Raw genomic sequence first — 17,235 nt, forward strand, 5'->3', positions numbered from 1 at the left:
TTTGCATTTGAAATCAACTATTTACTTGAAAATTTAAAATCCTCATTCCATTTATTTCAATTTCCTATTTTTTTATTTTTTAAAACATTTAGTATATTTACGCTTGTGTTAGATATTTAAAAATGCATGTTATAAAAAATACACCTTGAGGCCTGGCGCGGTGGTCACGCCTGTAATCCCAGTACTTTGGGAAGCAGAGGTGGGCAGATCACTAGAGGCCAGGAGTTCGAGACCAGCCTGGCCAACATGGTGAAACCCCGTCTCCACTAAAAATACAAAAATTAGCCAGGCGTGGTGGTGGGTGCCTGTAATCCCAGCTACCTAGGAGGCTGAAGCAGGAGAATTGCTTGAGCCCAGGAGGCAGGGTTGCAGTGAGCCGAGATTGCATCATTGTACTCCAGCCTGGGCTACAGGGTGAGACTCTTGTCTCCATCTCAAAAAAAAAAAAAAAAAAAAAAAAAAAAAAAAAAAATACCCCATGAAACGACAAAAGATATCAGTTATTTAGATGGTTAATAAGAGATATACTTTTATAGAGTTTAAATTTATATATTAACTTATATGATAAGCATTTCTTTCAGTAATAGATGTATTTATTATATTGAGCCACATAATTGCAAGGAAGGAACGGAATGTTAATTTGTATCATTAGAGTATTTGAATTTGAGGTAAGCAAAGAAAGTTCAGAATCCTATAACTATAGCTTTCTAAGATTTTGTTTTGTTGCAGAAGTACATGTTGGCGCAGAAAGATAAAACTGTTTATACTATATTCCACTTGATTAATATTTTAATCTTCCTTCTGCAAATTTTAGATAATATCACAGCAAATTTCAGAGCTTCTCATCATATTATTGGTATTGATGAAGAAAGAGATTAGACACTTGATCTGTATTTACTAGTTTGTTTCTACCACCAACTTGCTTTCTGGCCCCAGGAATCTTTGTTTTGTACCTTTTATTCCTATTCTGCATCTGTAAACTGAGGATTTTGTAACATTCTTGTCAAATCTTTTATAATTAGATATGACCTTCAGGTGAGGGTTGTTATATTATATTATATATTAGCTGACATTTTCCAAAAGTTTGTTCTGTGCAGTTTAAATGCCTTGTTGTAAGGGAGAAGAAATTGGGGGAAAAAAGATGGGGGTGTAAGGGAGGACGCCAAAAAGTCCGGGAAATGTGATGGGTTTGATCAGGCAAAATCTATTTCAGTTATGGAAAGTCCTTGGTTCCTGCAAAGTAAGCTCTGGAAAGGCAGAGATTTTTGTCTGTCTAGTTCACTGTTACAATTCAGCAACTACAATTGTTTCTGTCACATAAAAGGTGTTCAGTAAATATTTGTTGAATGAATGAATGCTTGTTAATAAGTAACATCATCTTATATATCAAAATAATGTCACATTACAAGTAATGTGATCTCTGCTCTTCAGGGATCTACATTCTGGTGAGAAAGATGGCCACCTCAGGTTCAAATTTTATTATCTATAGGATGAAAGGAGTTATATACTTGAAGGTTTTACGATTCTGTGTGAACACTTTCTCTTTTGTTTTACCATGGAGGCAGGGAGTAGAAGAAGTGAGAAGCATTGTGCTTCTTTCCTCCCAGAATGGCAGACTGAATTCTCGGAATAGGATTTCAAGCAATGCCAGTTCCTCTGAAGGATATTGAAGGAATGTGTAGATGTAATTAGTGGGAGGTGGTAGGAGTGGAGGATGAGAAGATGGGAGTAGGAGTGGACTGTGGGCACATGGGTTAGCAATAGATAGGTATGGTAAAGTGCAACCAAGCATGAGTTCAAGAGAGAAACAGAATGGACAAATAAACTAGAGGAGGAAAGCTGCAGACAAGAGAACCTGGCTGTCATTAACCAGGTATGCAACTATGAGTAGTAACTCTTTTGGGCTCTATTTCCTTTTGAGGGCTTTGGACTAGAAATTCATCATTTCCCAGATTATAATCCAAGGAACACTAATTCTACTGACTTTCCCTTGTAAAATGGATCTCATCATCAAATTGAGAACCAACCCTGCATACTACCCTATTGCATAAATTCTAAGATGCACTGCTTTTACATTCTACCATCTTGGCAATCTGGACACAGCTTAAAAATCATTGTGACAAGAATGTATTATAGTTTGGCCACTTTCTCCCCCCTTTTCTAGTGGAGCAGAAAATAATGGTGTATCAAATGACCACATATTTAATAGTGCACATCAGCATAAGAAAATCTCTGAGAAGGTCTTCAAGAATCCCATGTCACCTAGATTTACCTAATTTGATTTGACAGTGGAACCTTTCCCTTCTCACTCTGCAAGAGAAATAGCATGTTAGCATTTTTTTTCAGAGCCAGTATTTTAGAGAATGCATTTTGGGGAATGCTGGACCAGGTAATCTTATAATCTTAAATCCAGAGAATTAATAAAATATTAGTTACAATAAGAGATTTGAATATGAAACCCTAGAGAGGTAACATAGGATTCAGAGTAGTAATCTGAATTACTGAATTAATTTTTTTACTGTCGTTATTTATGTTTAAAATTTCACTGATTTATTAAGCAAATGTTATTGTTGCTGTTCTTAAACTAATTTATAAGAAACATAGCCAAAGTCATTATTTAGAAAACATCTGTTAGAAAGAAGATTGAAGCAGCAATAATTAAAGTGAAGAATTGAGTGTTTAAATACAACATATACCCTTTTAGTCCTTCCTTTTTCTCAACCACATTACTAGGTGCTGGGGATGCAAAGATGACTAAAATATGTATGAGCACTGTCTCTCAAGAAGATATTGAATAATGTCTTCCTATGTCAGGGGAAAACATGGCTTTTCTTGATAAATCTGAGTGAAAAAATAAAGTGGATTTTTTTTTTCTCCAGAATTCCTCAGATTTTTCTGGAATGTATAGATTCAGATTTAGCTGTTTGTTGAGTGGCAATTGAAGACTTGTTTTCTAGGCCTTATGCTTAATTAATTTATATTTGAAATTTGATTTGGGTGGTAACGTAATTTTGGAAATTTGCAAAGCTGAGTTTTTGACAATATATATTTTATTTTGTTTCTGGTGAAGTATACTCAATGTTATATTTAAATAAAATTCTGCATGATAATCTAAGAGAAGGCTCCTTTCCTTCCTTTTTGTGGGTGGTTACCGCTCATCTCCCTAGCAGTTGGTGCTCCCCAAGGGGAGAAGGAGGATGAGAGAGCGAGCTATTTTTTGCAAATCTTTTTGATTGCATGTGAAATGTAGAATGGAAATGAGCCTGTCTGTTTTTAATTTTTTTTATGGGCTATGACGTTCTAGTGAAGACCCATACTGGAAAAAAAATTAAAAACAGGGAACTCCAAGTTTGTCAGACATTTCACATGCAATCAGATAGAATTGAAGTTAAGTGACTTTCTCTTCCACTGTTGTCACTTGATGATGGCAGAGACTTTAAAAATTCTCTTCTTATTTATATGCCTTGCAAGCAAGAAAAAGCCCTTTGGATCAAGACATTTAAAAAATATTTCCCTAAACTCTAGGCTTTATGGTCCACATTAACACAAAAAATTGTTGCTCTCAGTATTTGCATTAAATTTTGAAGAGTTGATAAGATACTCTTTAGTTTTTTTATGTGCTTAAATAATGCTAATAAAATACACATGAATTCAACAATTAAAAATTTATAATACAAATGAAAGATAGAAAAGTAAAATGTGGCTTCTGTCATTCATTCGGGTGGATTATTAATGGATGTTTCATCAGGATGAATGTAGTGCTAAACCTCTATTGTTTCCCATCAAGAAAATAATGTAGCTTCATGAATGAGATTTTACTGTTAAGGTTAGAATTTTAATTCACATTAATAATCTTTCAGTACTGTGAAAAATACATTTACTCCCCTTGACTTACAGTAAGAAAGTGTTTGCACGTTTTCCCCCTTAATTTTAAAACTGCGTTACTTCTCAGTTCCCCAATTTCTCCCTTTTCAAATCTGAACCTACATTTTATCCGGATTTTTGTTTGTTTGTTTGTTAAATTAGCTGCTACTCTTACATGAAAGACTGCATACTTTTCATCAGGATAGGGTAATAACCACCTTGACTTGTACACATTTGATCATATTATATCTATTGGGATGTCTAGATGTAGTTTTCTATTTGGATCTTTTCTGGCACCCTGTGAATGCTGTTGCTATTAGTTATTTGAGTTTTCTATATTTCATTTATAAGCAGATATGATTAAATCTAGGTGGGAAAATTTTAAAGTGTTAACATCCTTTTTGTTGACTCTCTTTACACAAAACTTTGCACATACCTTTACTGTAAGACTGCACATTGTATAGATTGTTTGTCTTATCTTTCCTGCTAAAATATGTGTTCTCCTAGAGCAGGAACACCACCTTATTTATTTTTAACTTTCCAGTGCTCATGACAGTTCCTGATTCACTGTAGATGTTTAATAAATAGTTGTAGAAAGTATAAATTAATATTAGGCTCAACAGTTTTTATCTTCAAAGAATTTGCAATGTGTTTGGGAAAATAAAGCAGAAATGAATGAAGATGTTTGAGAATAATTGCATAATACTGTATTTGCCCATTTAAGCAGTACCTTGCAGAGTAAATACACTAATACTAAAAGTGCTAATAGAGGTGAATTTATCAGGATGTGTAGCCTTGGAAGGAAAACTTGCTTGACAACATCTTCTGAGTGTATTTATTCAAACCTTCAGTATGAGAACGATACTGAAGGCCATTTTTATCATTCAAGTATGCACCACTAAAACATATGGTCTTGCTTAATTCAAGAAGTTTACAATGGTATGTTGCATGCTTATAATGTCCATTGATGTTAATTAGAACTCTGTGCATACGTCTATGGAATATAATTGAAACTGATCTTGTGGAATTGTCTTATGTGAAGTAATAGTAAAACAGCAAGAAGGCATTAAATGTGAATATTATTATGACAGATAAAGATATGATTTTTCTTACATATAGGAAAGAATAACTCTTTACCTTAAGAAGAAACAATTTTTTTTTCTGAGTCCTAGAATTCATAGGTTTATTTTTGTGTGTGTTATATTTAGGGCTCGGAGAACAGATGAAATTAAACTGAAACAAAATGTAAAAATTAAGAATGTTTTTAAAAAATAGAACAGGTACTAATTTTATACTTTCTTTGGTTATGGACGTTTCCTGCCAGGGCCAGAAGATTACTCTGAAGGGGAGGGTTATTGGAGTGTTTCAGAAGGGCAACAGCATTGTCTGGTCGAAGAGTTTTTTGCTCTCCAGGCTCATCCAATATTCATCACCAGAAACAGCCATCGAGTATCCTCTTACATATGACTCCAAGTTGAGAATGATGACCTATAGTGTAAAGAGGATGGCTTTAAGTAGACAAAGCAAATTAGCAGAACTTGCACTCTGATCATACATTGAAAGTTCAGCCAGAAAAATACTTTCCAAGAGCTATTTTGAGGGTAGCACTTTGCTAAATGGATATTCACAAAACTTTCTCTTGGAAGTAAAAATGTAATGCTAAACAATGTCTGTATTAAGATATGTAGTTGTAAACTTCCTGGTTTAAAAGCATATTCCTTATATATTTAAATTGTTGCTTATCTATTCATATTCAGGTTTTAGCACTTGCACTGAGGTTACCTGTCTCTGTCTCTGCCACTGGAATATGAACTTGTTAGTGTTTACATCTCTTGCATTGGTCGTTTCTGCCATGTGTTCGGAAAGCTATTCCTTCAGAGATCAGCACAGACACCTTCCTCTCCTTCAGGAGAGGAGAGGCTTTGCTCAAATATCACCTCAGTGAGACTTCCTTGACCACTGTATTTAAGATTATAATCCTTATTCCTTTCACTCCCAGTCCTCTAGTTTTCCTTTTTCCTTCCTGAATACTTACCACCTTCTAAGAGACTATGTAATTTACTTACTTGTTTTCATTGTAGTTTGTCTGTCTTCCCTTGCTCCTGCTGGAATGGGAGCTCCAGGAAAGTAGAACTTTATTTTGTTCTCTGGTATATCCTAAGTACTTAGAATAATGCCAGCAGATAATAGGTTCTCAATAAATAATTAGTGAACTAATGAATATATCTTACTTAGCATAGAGTCTGGCACTGTATAAACACTCAACATTTTTGATGACTTAGGCAAACAATTTAAGAAAAAAATCTTGTATCAGTGGTCCTCAGAGTAAACCCTGCAGCTCTAGTTTTGTGGAAACCAGAGGACTGAAGCAAAAGTGTCCTGACATATGAGTTTGTATGTTAATCTCAGGAATGTTTTTCCTTTATATGTCTACTTTGAGAGAAAAATCAGAATTGGGTATGGTTCTACAAATATAGAGCTTTTCTTCCCCCATGCTTTTTAGTTTTATCTTAAAGCCTTTATTGAATTACTAGAATGCAAACAAAAAATGATAGTTATGGTATATATTTTACATTTTATTCTAAAAATGTACTAGGTTTGGCTTTTCCAAATGGCCAATTATTTAGAAATTCTAACACTATACTATGCCTGAAGTAAAAATTTGCTCAGTTTTCCAGTGACAAACTAATAACCAGCCAAATTTACAGTGAAAAATAAAGTATACCACCTTTAAATAAAGCAGCAAGATATTTCAACATGAACTTTACTGTTTTAACCTACTAAACTCAAAGCAAAACAAGATATTCTTATCTCTTATTCATTTATTATCTTGGGAAAATATTTAATAGTTTCATTTTTTTCTGATCCTAGAACCAAAATTAAAGTTATGGGATCCTTAGGTTTTGTTTTGATTTTTCACATCGAAATGTAAAATTTATGACTTGAAAGTACTCTAAGATTTAGGTAACAGATCTAATTTACTTCTTAACAGGAAGTTAAAAAGCCTTTCAACGTTTTATAGACTTTGTGAAAATCCTGTATGAAACTTGTCACTGACCCTATGTTGAAGGAGTAAATACAGGGAAAAGAGACATTGGCTAATAGAGGAATGTAACTTTTCTAATGTACTGAGGTGATTGTTACTTTTTGCCCCTTATTATTTTGTTAATTTTTAAGCTGAAAGTTATTGTATAGTTAGAGAAGAAAGAAAAAAGTTGTTACATAATTTTTCCTGACAGAAAATATGATGATTGGCTGGGTGCAGTGGCTCACGCCTATAATCCCAGCCCTTTGGGAGGCCGAGGCGGGCAGATCACCTGAGGTCAGGAGTTTGAGACCAACCTGGCCATTATGTTGAAACCCAATCTCTACCAAAAATACAAAAATTAGCCAGGTGTGGTGGTGGGCGTCTGTAATCCCAGCTACTCTGGAGGCTGAGGCTGAGGCAGGAGAATCGCTTGAATCTGAAATGCAGAGGTTGCAGTGAGCTGAGATCACACCACTGGACTCCAGCCTGGGTGACAGAGTGAGACTCCATCTCAAAAAAAAAAAAAAGAAAGAAAGAAAGAAAGAAAATATAGCAACTATGGGTTTTGCAGTTAGACAGCCCTGGGTTTGATATGTCTACTTTCTGTTTGTCCTTAATAAGGTATGTTATAACCTCTCCAAGCCTTAGTTTCTGTATCTGTAAAATGGGCATGACAGTCACTTTCTAGAATTATTGAGAGGATTAAATGTATTTATGTGAAAGTGCCTAGACATGTGCCTGGCATGTAGAAGAACTCCAACTTTATTTTCTTTTTTATTTTCTTTCTTCATTTCCTACTTTAATCATTTAAAAAAAAAGATAAGGTGTGAGGAAAATACTGTTCCCAGGGAATTATTATAGAAAAAGAATTACCAATAAAAAATTGCTGCACACTAAATACTGGACCTGGCCATCTTTTAAAATACAATTTTAACCTCAGAATTCACTGTAATCAAAATGAAGTAAGTGCTAATGGCTGTGATCCTTACAGCAGATCTTTGAGGGTAGCAACCCATAACGAAGGTGACTTGCTTCAGGTCACGTGGCTGGGAAGCAGGTAGAGCCAGAAAGCAAACTCTTGCCGTATGTTTATTTGTACTAATAGCAAGAGCTTCATACTGGGGCCTCGAAACAATACTGGCCTTGAGGCAACAACACAGGACAAGCCTCGATATAAAAAGAGACTTTGGGCATATTTTAATAAATAAAATATCCTTGGACTGGCTTCACGATGGATCTGATCTATCCCAAAGTTACTCTGTAGGGAACAGTATTATGATTAGATACAAAAATGGCAATATTATCTCCTCAAATATGTACTTTTGTTACATGTGTATGCACACACACTCACTTGTGCCTTCAAAAGACACTATTAAACGTTTAAATATAGGGAAAAATATTTCCCAAACATACTTCTAAGCCAATTTAGAGGTCATTGAACAGATGTCATAGAATACTAATGTTAAATTACCCTGTGTAATAAGAAAATTACAGTACCTGAGTGAAGATAGTAAAGGGAAACCATCCAATGAATTACTCTAGAATTTCAAAATGAAATGATTTTTTCAAGATTGACAGTGGCACCATATGACTTTAGAAAAGTGAGTCTGATAGGGAGAAGGGAAATCGGAGACAAAAGTGAAGCTTTTCTGTGTTTATATATGCCAATATTTGATTCTGATGGTAGAAAGGCTAATGTAATGGTATAGCTTTAAGTTGTCCAGGAAGTAAATTATTATTAAATGATGTGGCAAGACACTTATTAAAATCTAACTTCTCATTGAATTGTTTAATGTAAAATCACAATGGTTGTTTCTAGTCTACATATATTTCCTTTCGGTATTAGATATACTTAAAAAACCTAATTATTTTGAGAATATGGTATAACCAAAGAGTGAAAACGTACAAAAGTTGACAACTTTAAATAATCACTAGTATTTCTTAAAGGAAAAACCTCACTTACAGTTAGGAAACAATATTTATACTTAAGGTTGAAAAGCCAGGATGTAGAAAAATTTTGCTAATTTGGAAGGTGACCTTTAAGTGCACCAAAACCAAATAATTTGTAGGCTATGACATAGGGCACATTCCTACAAAATTTGTGTGAATACTGCTTTAGTGGTTCTTGAAAGACAAACAAAGAAAGCTGGAATGAAATCTTTATTCTCCTCCCAAATAAGACGGAGACTAACGAAGGAGTACAGCAGCACTCTTTCAAGGCTTGCCATTAAAACGAGGTCTCTGTAGCACAGTTAATGAGATGTTTCATAGTGGAAAACAATCTGTTTTTAAGAATGTTTAGATCAAAAGTAATTTCTAATCTATGAAATAAAGTCTCTTCAATACCCTTCATTCACTAGTAAAGCTTTTATGTTTGTATTATTTACTTCAATCAGATGTTTTCAATTTTACCTTTTTTTCTTGTACAAATACTTGACATGGTTCATCAATACTGACCAACAGTTTTATTCTCTTTCTTCAGAAAAGAGAGATTCATGAGAGAGGGAGAATGAAAAAGAGAGAAACATCTTTGCCTAAACGATTTGCAAGCATCTGTGTTTTAAGCTACTTTTTATGAACACTCCTTAGTAAATGACTCAAGGTAAAAAAGCAGAAAAGCATCCAATGTTAGGAAATTGCAATCCAATACCATGTAATTTAAACCTGCAGTTGCTTCTCTTGTACTAAATGACATACAGATGGGTAGCTTAGTTCTCTCAACTTTGGGAACACAATTGGTCTTTTTGTATGAATGAACATATATTAACAAAAATATTTTGGATAGAATTGTTTGATTTTAATTGTACATATTTTAATTATTTATGACATTGAAAAGAATAATTTTAACCAAGTCATTTTGTCATGTTAAGTTTGCAGTTAATGATTTTGTGACACTATTAACTAAGATACAACCCTTCCAACAAATAAATGAAAATAAAATCATTTTTAAGAAGTCTGTACTGAATTGAGCAGAAACTCACCTATCGCTGTTGACTGATTATTTAAGAAAGGGCCACTTTGCATTCAAGCTATTGAGAGGCTTGTTCTGATAGGACAGACATTTTTCAGGGAAACATTTCCACCTAACCCGTTGATAACAGTAAAAATACAAGTAGTAGGTATTTGGATAAAGTGTAGGATAAGACAGGGTCCAGTGAGATGAGAGATCAACATGCCAGGAGTGACATGCCTGCTGTGCCTGTGGATCTTTCCAGGCCAGGGAAGGGCCGAAGTACTTGTGGAGGGTCAGCAGAGGTGCTGTCTGACAACCTGCAGGCCCACTCCAAGGTGTATCTTGCTCTTTGGCTCTGTCTTGCTCTTTTGCTGCCTCCATTTTCTCTTGTGGAGAATCAGTCACTCTCTCTTGGTGGCCCTGATTCTGCAAGCTGATATCCTTCTTCAACCCCACAGTCAGGGTAACTGGCTAGATAATGTTTTCCTAGTTTAAGGTCAGTGATCTCATACTATGACATTAGGTACCTTGAAAGTTAAAAAAGCGGGAAGCATTTCCACTCCTAAATCATATTTCTTTATATTTCAAAAGAAGTTGCGTTTACTATTTGGGAAACTAAGCAAGCTTTCTTGTAGTAATTTCAAAACATGGCAAAAACTCTCTACATTTAGGACCATCTGCAGGCTTCTTTCCCACTGTGATGGATGGCAAAGAAAAGCAATTTTATTGCAGTGAGTAATGGCTACCCTGTCCTGGAGTTATATTTCTTTTCAGTCATTTGCTCATGTAAAATAAAATACTACATATAAACAGGTGTTGTCTGAACATTTTACTGCAGGCTGTATAGGTTGAAATAAAAGCTGCCATTGTTATCAGAATCACGTTAGAATTATTTCACCATTCAAATACAGTTAATCAGTGAAGTCTTCCTAGATGTACTTTGCAAAAAGAAAATGTAGGTTTCTAAAAATCATATTCACGTTTCCTTTTTCCTTTGTCTTTCTCCTTTTCTATTTTTCCCACTCTTTCTTTGGAACTTCTTGAATCTGCATTAGTGAAAGTGCCTTCTCCTATAGTTTATCGAAAGTTTCTTGCTGCCCATTTAATATGGTAAGATACAGTCTTTGATGAGATATACAGAATCTTTATACTTTGAAGGAGTATACAGAATCTAGTGAAGTTTCTGATGCAATCATGGAGAACAGTAATTCCTGGTCGTAGAAAAAAATATTTTTAGAGCTCATAAAATAGGATGGTAGTTAAATCATCCACAATGGAAATTGAATTTTGATGGTTTCAGGCTATTCTACTAAGTTGCAAAATTATTGCAGACTTATGGTTTAACTTAATATGCCCATCATTTTATATATACAGTGTAAATGTTTGTAAATTATGTTTTGAATTTATTTGGAACAAAAAGGATTTCAGGATACTGGGAGATATAAAGCATGTATCTTGTGAATGATCAATGAGTTTTTAGTATCACATGCTAGAGACTTTGGCTATAGCATATTGTCACTGCTCCAGTGGAATAATCTGAATCTTAAGAAACATTCTTTTTAAACTTAGAGAAATAATCAGCTGCAGTTCAGGTAAGCATTTCCAGTGCATTAGAGACTGGTCTGGTCATTGACAAGTGACTGCAGAAGCTGCACTGTGGCGGCCAGCCAAAGCAATTATTTAGGATTCAAGCTAAAAAGCCTTCTTCTCCCATATCCTCTCTCTTTTCAGGGTCATGTAGGGATAAAAAGAACTGTAAGGTGGTCTTTTCCCAGCAGGAACTGAGGAAGCGGCTAACACCCCTGCAGTACCATGTCACTCAGGAGAAAGGGACCGAAAGGTAAGGTGAGCTTTAATAAAAAGTCATTAAATAAGAGCTAGATTTCTTCTCCCCCCGACCCCGCAATCCTCTTCCTTGCCAATTAATTTAAAGCATTCTATACTTGCTAAAGTCTACAAATTAGTATCCTTGAAAAGGTTAAAATGGTATTGTTTAGGTTAAGACTAAGTTTTATTTGTTCTTTTCTCCATTTAATGAACACTCCATATCTGATATAAAGTCACAAGGCTTTTGTTAAGGGCCTGTTTTTAGTTTACTACAAAATGTGTGGAAGTAATAGCGATTTAGGTACATTTTTTGGGAAGACATCACAGTAAGCAAAACCATGAGGGACTTGGCACTATGCCAGGATGCTGAAATTTTGAAGGTGGCCATTGTAAGTATAGACATTTTGGCTGCAAAAAGAAGGTAGCATAATTTAGTTCTTTTCTACCCCACTCCAATTTCTTTTTGAAGCACATGTGGAGAAAGTATTTATTGGCTCATTTGTGGTTGGAATGTCAAAAATTTTCAATAACTGCCCTCACATGGCTTTGGTCCTTGGAAGTTCGCCCTAAGTCCTGAAAAAAAGAATTTGTTCACTTCCAAGACTGTTTTTAGTGAATAAAGCCTCTCTCAGCTGATTCCAGCTCAAAGGTAACTTGCCAAGGTCCAACGACTTTGTTGTCTAATTTATACCGTGGAGCTTGGCGTAAGACCGTAGCTTACCTCTGATCCAAATTTATTAATGATGTAACTTCTTGTTTTCATTCATGAACTGAAAGAGCTCTCTACTACACATGGGATCCCTGTTAACAGGCAACACTCTCTTCCTGCCACAGTATCTACTGTTTACTGAATTTACCAAATGTTGAATCTCTGACGGAGTCCACCCTTAGCATACAATGAGCTAGCAGTGGACTTTAGTCTCAGCTTGCGAGGATTTCTATCCATTCTGTTGTGTACATGACTAGCAAAATGATTTAATGCACACAAACAACCAGAGATTAGGTCATTCTTAAAAATTCTGTTTATAAAAAAATTGGACCTCATAAAGAGGGTGAAAGGATAATAAAAACAAGCTGCAGAGCACATAGACTTTTTGTTGGGCTAGCACAGCTGATTTGTATTAGCTGAATGACCTCCTAGCCTTTAAGATTGTTAACTTAGAAAAATATTCCCTTAAAGCTGCAATATTCCTTTTCAAACCAAAAAATAAGACTCCTTCCACTTGAAGTCTTGGACTCTTCTGCATTTTCTGGTATATACTCTTGCACCCTGTAAAGTAGCAAAATCTTATGTAATGTTCCTTCTGTGAATCTAAACTACAGGCTTTTTTTTAATAGAAAAAAAATCTTTTTCTAAGCATTACGTAACTAGATGGCTTTTTTTTTTTTATGTAACCTGCACTAGTTTGTAGTAGTTATATGCACATTTTATTATATAGATTTGAAATGTATTAGTAAAGTTCAGATTTCCATATGTTTTGTTTGTTTTCATTCTAGGACAAAAAGCCCTTGAAAGATTTGTTAGAGAAATATATTTTAAGCAAATACATTCTGTAAGAAATAATGCTAACTTTAATTTTTTCAATGATCTGTTTATTATTTATCAGTGCCTTTGAAGGAGAGTACACACATCACAAAGATCCTGGAATATATAAATGTGTTGTTTGTGGAACTCCATTGTTTAAGTAAGTATGTTGAAAACCTATAGGTATGGCTACATCACAGACGGCAGCAAACTAGTTATTGCTTGTTCGTCTTAGAATCTTTCCATTGCTGAATTTTCTTCTGTTTGTTTTTCTATTACCATTTACCCCCAACGAAATAAAAGTAATTATTGATTTCATGGTAAATTACCAGTGTGACAGACTGGCTGATTTTGTACTACTTGGATCTTTAAAATACCCAACATTAACTTGTTCATATTAATAACCATGGTGCTAAGCAGAGCTATGAAAGATATTTTGGCAAGCATAGAAATGTTTATGCATTTACTGATTTTTCAAACCTTCAAATGATGGCCTTAAATATTTATTGGAACATAATGAAAAGTTCTTCATGTATATCCTTCATATTGAATAATATCCACCAAGTAGATTATACTTTTGCAATGAAGGGAAATACCTGTATTGAATGTAACATGGGAACATACCTTTACATAGGTAAGCAAATTATGTAATATGAGGTTAACAGTTTTTGCATAGTTTCAAAATCTTTATTTTAAAGATCCCAACAGTTTACCATAAAATAGGCAGCACACTGGACTTTCTGACTAAAATAGTTCATTCAGGTAGTATATTCTGGAGATTATGGATGTTATTCAAGAAAGGAAAATCTTTACTGAAAATTTATTTATCTAGGGGGAGAAAATTCTAGAAGCCCTATGCTTCCCATGGGTTGCTGACTTGGGGGAATAAAAAGGCAGAAACCTTAATTGGGAGTAAATGTCATTGGCCAGGTATGGTGGCCCAGGCCTGTAATCCCAGCACTTTGGGAGGCCAAGGTGGGTGCATGACTTGAGGTCAGGAGTTCAAAATTAGCCTGGCCAACATGGTGAAACCTCATCTCTACTAAAAATACAAAAATTAGCCAGGCGTGGTGGTGTGTGCCTGTAGTCCCAGCTACTCAGGAGGCTGAGGCAGGAGAATCACTTGAGCCCGAGAGGCGAAGGTTGCAGTCAGCCAAGACTGCGCCACTGCACTCAAGCCTGGGTGACAGAATAAGATCCCGTCTCAAAAAAAAAAAAAAAAAAAAGTAAATGTCATTTATTTAAAACAGAATTACAGAGTTTCTTAGGGAAATAAATAAACAAAGATCTGATACTTATAGCTAAAACACATTTAATATCTCTCCATAAGTGTTTTTCTTTTAAAAAAGCCGCATTTACCGATTTTCCAGAAATAACAGGAAACAGTGGTTTCCTTGAAATTAAAAAAAAAAAAAAAGATTTAAAACGTTTCTTACATTGCACAAACCTTATTGAACATTAGCATTGGTTGAGAATCTGTTCTGAATTCTTATGTATTCCTCCTGTTAAAAAACCGACCCTTCAAATTGTCACCCATTTCCTCTCAGAAAACACACTCCTTATATAATATTTCAACACCTTTAGCTTGTGTCATAATAGTTGATATAACACTTAAGATAGTTTTTGCTGAGCCACGTTAAACTTGTTAATATCCCAAATGGTAAAAATTGGCCACATCCCCTTTACTTTTTGATTCAGATTCTCCATCCCCTTCCCTATCATGTGATTCACTAAAGTATGGGATCTAAAGAAAACTTACTGTTTTAAATAAGAAACAGAACCACTGTAAATGAACGATTTAACCCATGTGAGATTTTTGAGTCACAAATCCTAAAAGCAAGACTCTTATCCAAACATAGATGCTAGTGAGAGTCAGGTTTCACATTTGATGTGATATTGCCTCTATTTCATCTACTTCTATACTTACAAGGAGAACTTTTATTTTCCACATTTATAAGGAATGTGATTTAATACTTTTATTCTACTTTTTTCTAATTTTAATTGTTTGCTTCTTTTTACTTGTTTTCTTGTCTATTTTGGGAAAAAATTCCTTGCTGTATCCTTCACTGGAGAATGTAGTCGAGTAGCTCATTGGTCTAGTGCCAACTTCTGTATGTGCATTTTCCTGAAACTGATATGTCTGAATGTCTGTGGTTGGCTGGTCTTCCTCCTATTTCCTCTATCATGAACACCCTTCTCCCACTTCACAAAAGATGACATATCTTTCACCCAGCCCAGATCTTACCACGTATTGCCCTGGGGTACAATCTCCAGGGCATCAAACAAAATGACAGTTCGGGAACTTTAAAGAGACTCATTGAAAGCAAGGTTCAAAAGGTGTTGCTAAAAAATAGTGAAATGGGGGCCGGGCGCGGTGGCTCACGCCTGTAATCCCAGCACTTTGGGAGGCCAAGGCGGGCGGATCATGAGGTCAGGAGATCGAGACCCTCCTGGCTAACACGATGAAACCCTGTCTCTACTAAAAAATATAAAAAGTTAGCCGGGCGTGGTGGCGGGCGCCTGTAGTCCCAGCTACTCGGGAGGCTGAGGCAGGAGAATGGCGTGAACCCGGGAGGCGGAGCTTGCAGTGAGCTGAGATGGCGCCACTGCACTCCAGCCTGGGTGACAGAGGGAGACTCCGTGTCAAAAAAAAAAAAAAAGTGAAGTAATATTTCACCTTGGCAAGGCTCCTGGCACAGCACAGTCCACCTCCCTGTCTGCCTGCTTGTCTGTCTCTCCATCTGCTGTCTGTCCATTCATTTTCTACTAGCCTACTTAAGTGAGAAGGCTTCCATGAGTACATGTATTCATTTTTTTTTTTTTTTTTTTTTTTGAGACGGAGTCTCGCTCTGTCGCCCGGGCTGGAGTACAGTGGCTGAATCTCAGCTCACTGCAAGCTCCGCTTCCCGGGTTTACGCCATTCTCCTGCCTCAGCCTCCCGAGTAGCTGGGATTACAGGCGCCCGCCAACTCACCCGGCTAGTTTTTTGTATTTTTTTAGTAGAGACGGGGTTTCACCGTGTTAGCCAGGATGGTCTCGATCTCCTGACCTCGTGATCCACCCGTCTCGGCCTCCCGAAGTGCTGGGATTACAGGCTTGAGCCACCGCGCCCGACCTCATATCTTTTTTCAAACGAACAAAAATGAAATAAATGGAAGTCGTTTTTTCAGACACGGAATACATCTGATTTGGTTGATTCATTTGACAGTGAGGACTGGCTTTGTAGATTATATGGAGGACTTCATCTGCTCAGTGATCTAAATATGTATCTCTAAGGTTTTGACAAATCTACATTTTAAGTATGTATAAAATACACAAAACACCAGAAAATTAATCTTCTGCAATTTAAAGAATTTCTGATAAGACATTTTAACTTAATTTAAAATGTATGAGCTGGGCGTGGTGGCTCACGCCTGTAATCCCAGCACTTTGGGAGGCCGAGGCGGGCGGATCACGAGGTCAGGAGATGGAGACCATCTTGGCTAACACGGTGAAACCCCATCTCTACGAAAAATACAAAAAAATTAGCCGGGCACGGTGGCTGTTGCCTGTAGTCCCAGCTACTCGGGAGGCTGAGGCAGGAGAATGGCATAAACTCGGGAGGTGGAGCTTGCAGTGAGCTGAGATGGTGCCACTGCACTCCAGCCTGGGCGACAGAGCAAGACTCCCTCTCAAAAAAAAAAAAAAAAAAAAAAAAAAAAAAAAAAAAAAAAAAAATGTACGAGGAAGCATGTATCAGTCAGCACCCAGTCAGGACACAGAATACACAGTATTTTGAACAGTAAGGTTTACAGAATTATGAACTGTAAGAGAGGATTGTGGTAATAAGGGGTTGGGTAGTAAGAAATGAAGAGAAATTCTAAAGAATACAGAAATAGCAGATATAAGAAACAATCATGACTCCTAGGACTGAGATAGACAGCCAAAGAAATCCTCTGCACCCCTCCGTACACACAGGGCTGAGGACTAAATCTTGTTGAAGAGGGCATGGCTGTAGCCACTAAACATCAGAGAAGTTGTTATGGTGCCATGATGGTG

The 17,235-nt window shown here is 36.0% G+C and overlaps 1 protein-coding gene across 4 annotated transcripts in view; it reads left to right on the forward strand.

The window, feature by feature from the left end:
- The window catches only part of MSRB3 (methionine sulfoxide reductase B3), a 190,413-nt gene that overhangs the window by 37,345 nt on the left and 135,833 nt on the right, over positions 1 to 17,235 (forward strand). For 3 of the 4 annotated variants that reach the window (XM_050748614.1, XM_050748617.1, XM_050748615.1), the window contains 2 exons: positions 11,577 to 11,685; positions 13,280 to 13,357. In XM_050748614.1, the coding sequence (XP_050604571.1) occupies positions 11,577 to 11,685; positions 13,280 to 13,357 (187 nt within the window). Of the gene's footprint in view, positions 1 to 542; positions 9,495 to 11,576; positions 11,686 to 13,279; positions 13,358 to 17,235 lie in introns of those variants that run through there. The other variant, XM_050748616.1, reaches the window with a different exon arrangement.

The sequence above is a fragment of the Macaca thibetana genome, chromosome 11, assembly GCF_024542745.1.
Source record: "Macaca thibetana thibetana isolate TM-01 chromosome 11, ASM2454274v1, whole genome shotgun sequence".
Classification (NCBI taxonomy): Eukaryota; Metazoa; Chordata; class Mammalia; order Primates; family Cercopithecidae; genus Macaca; species Macaca thibetana.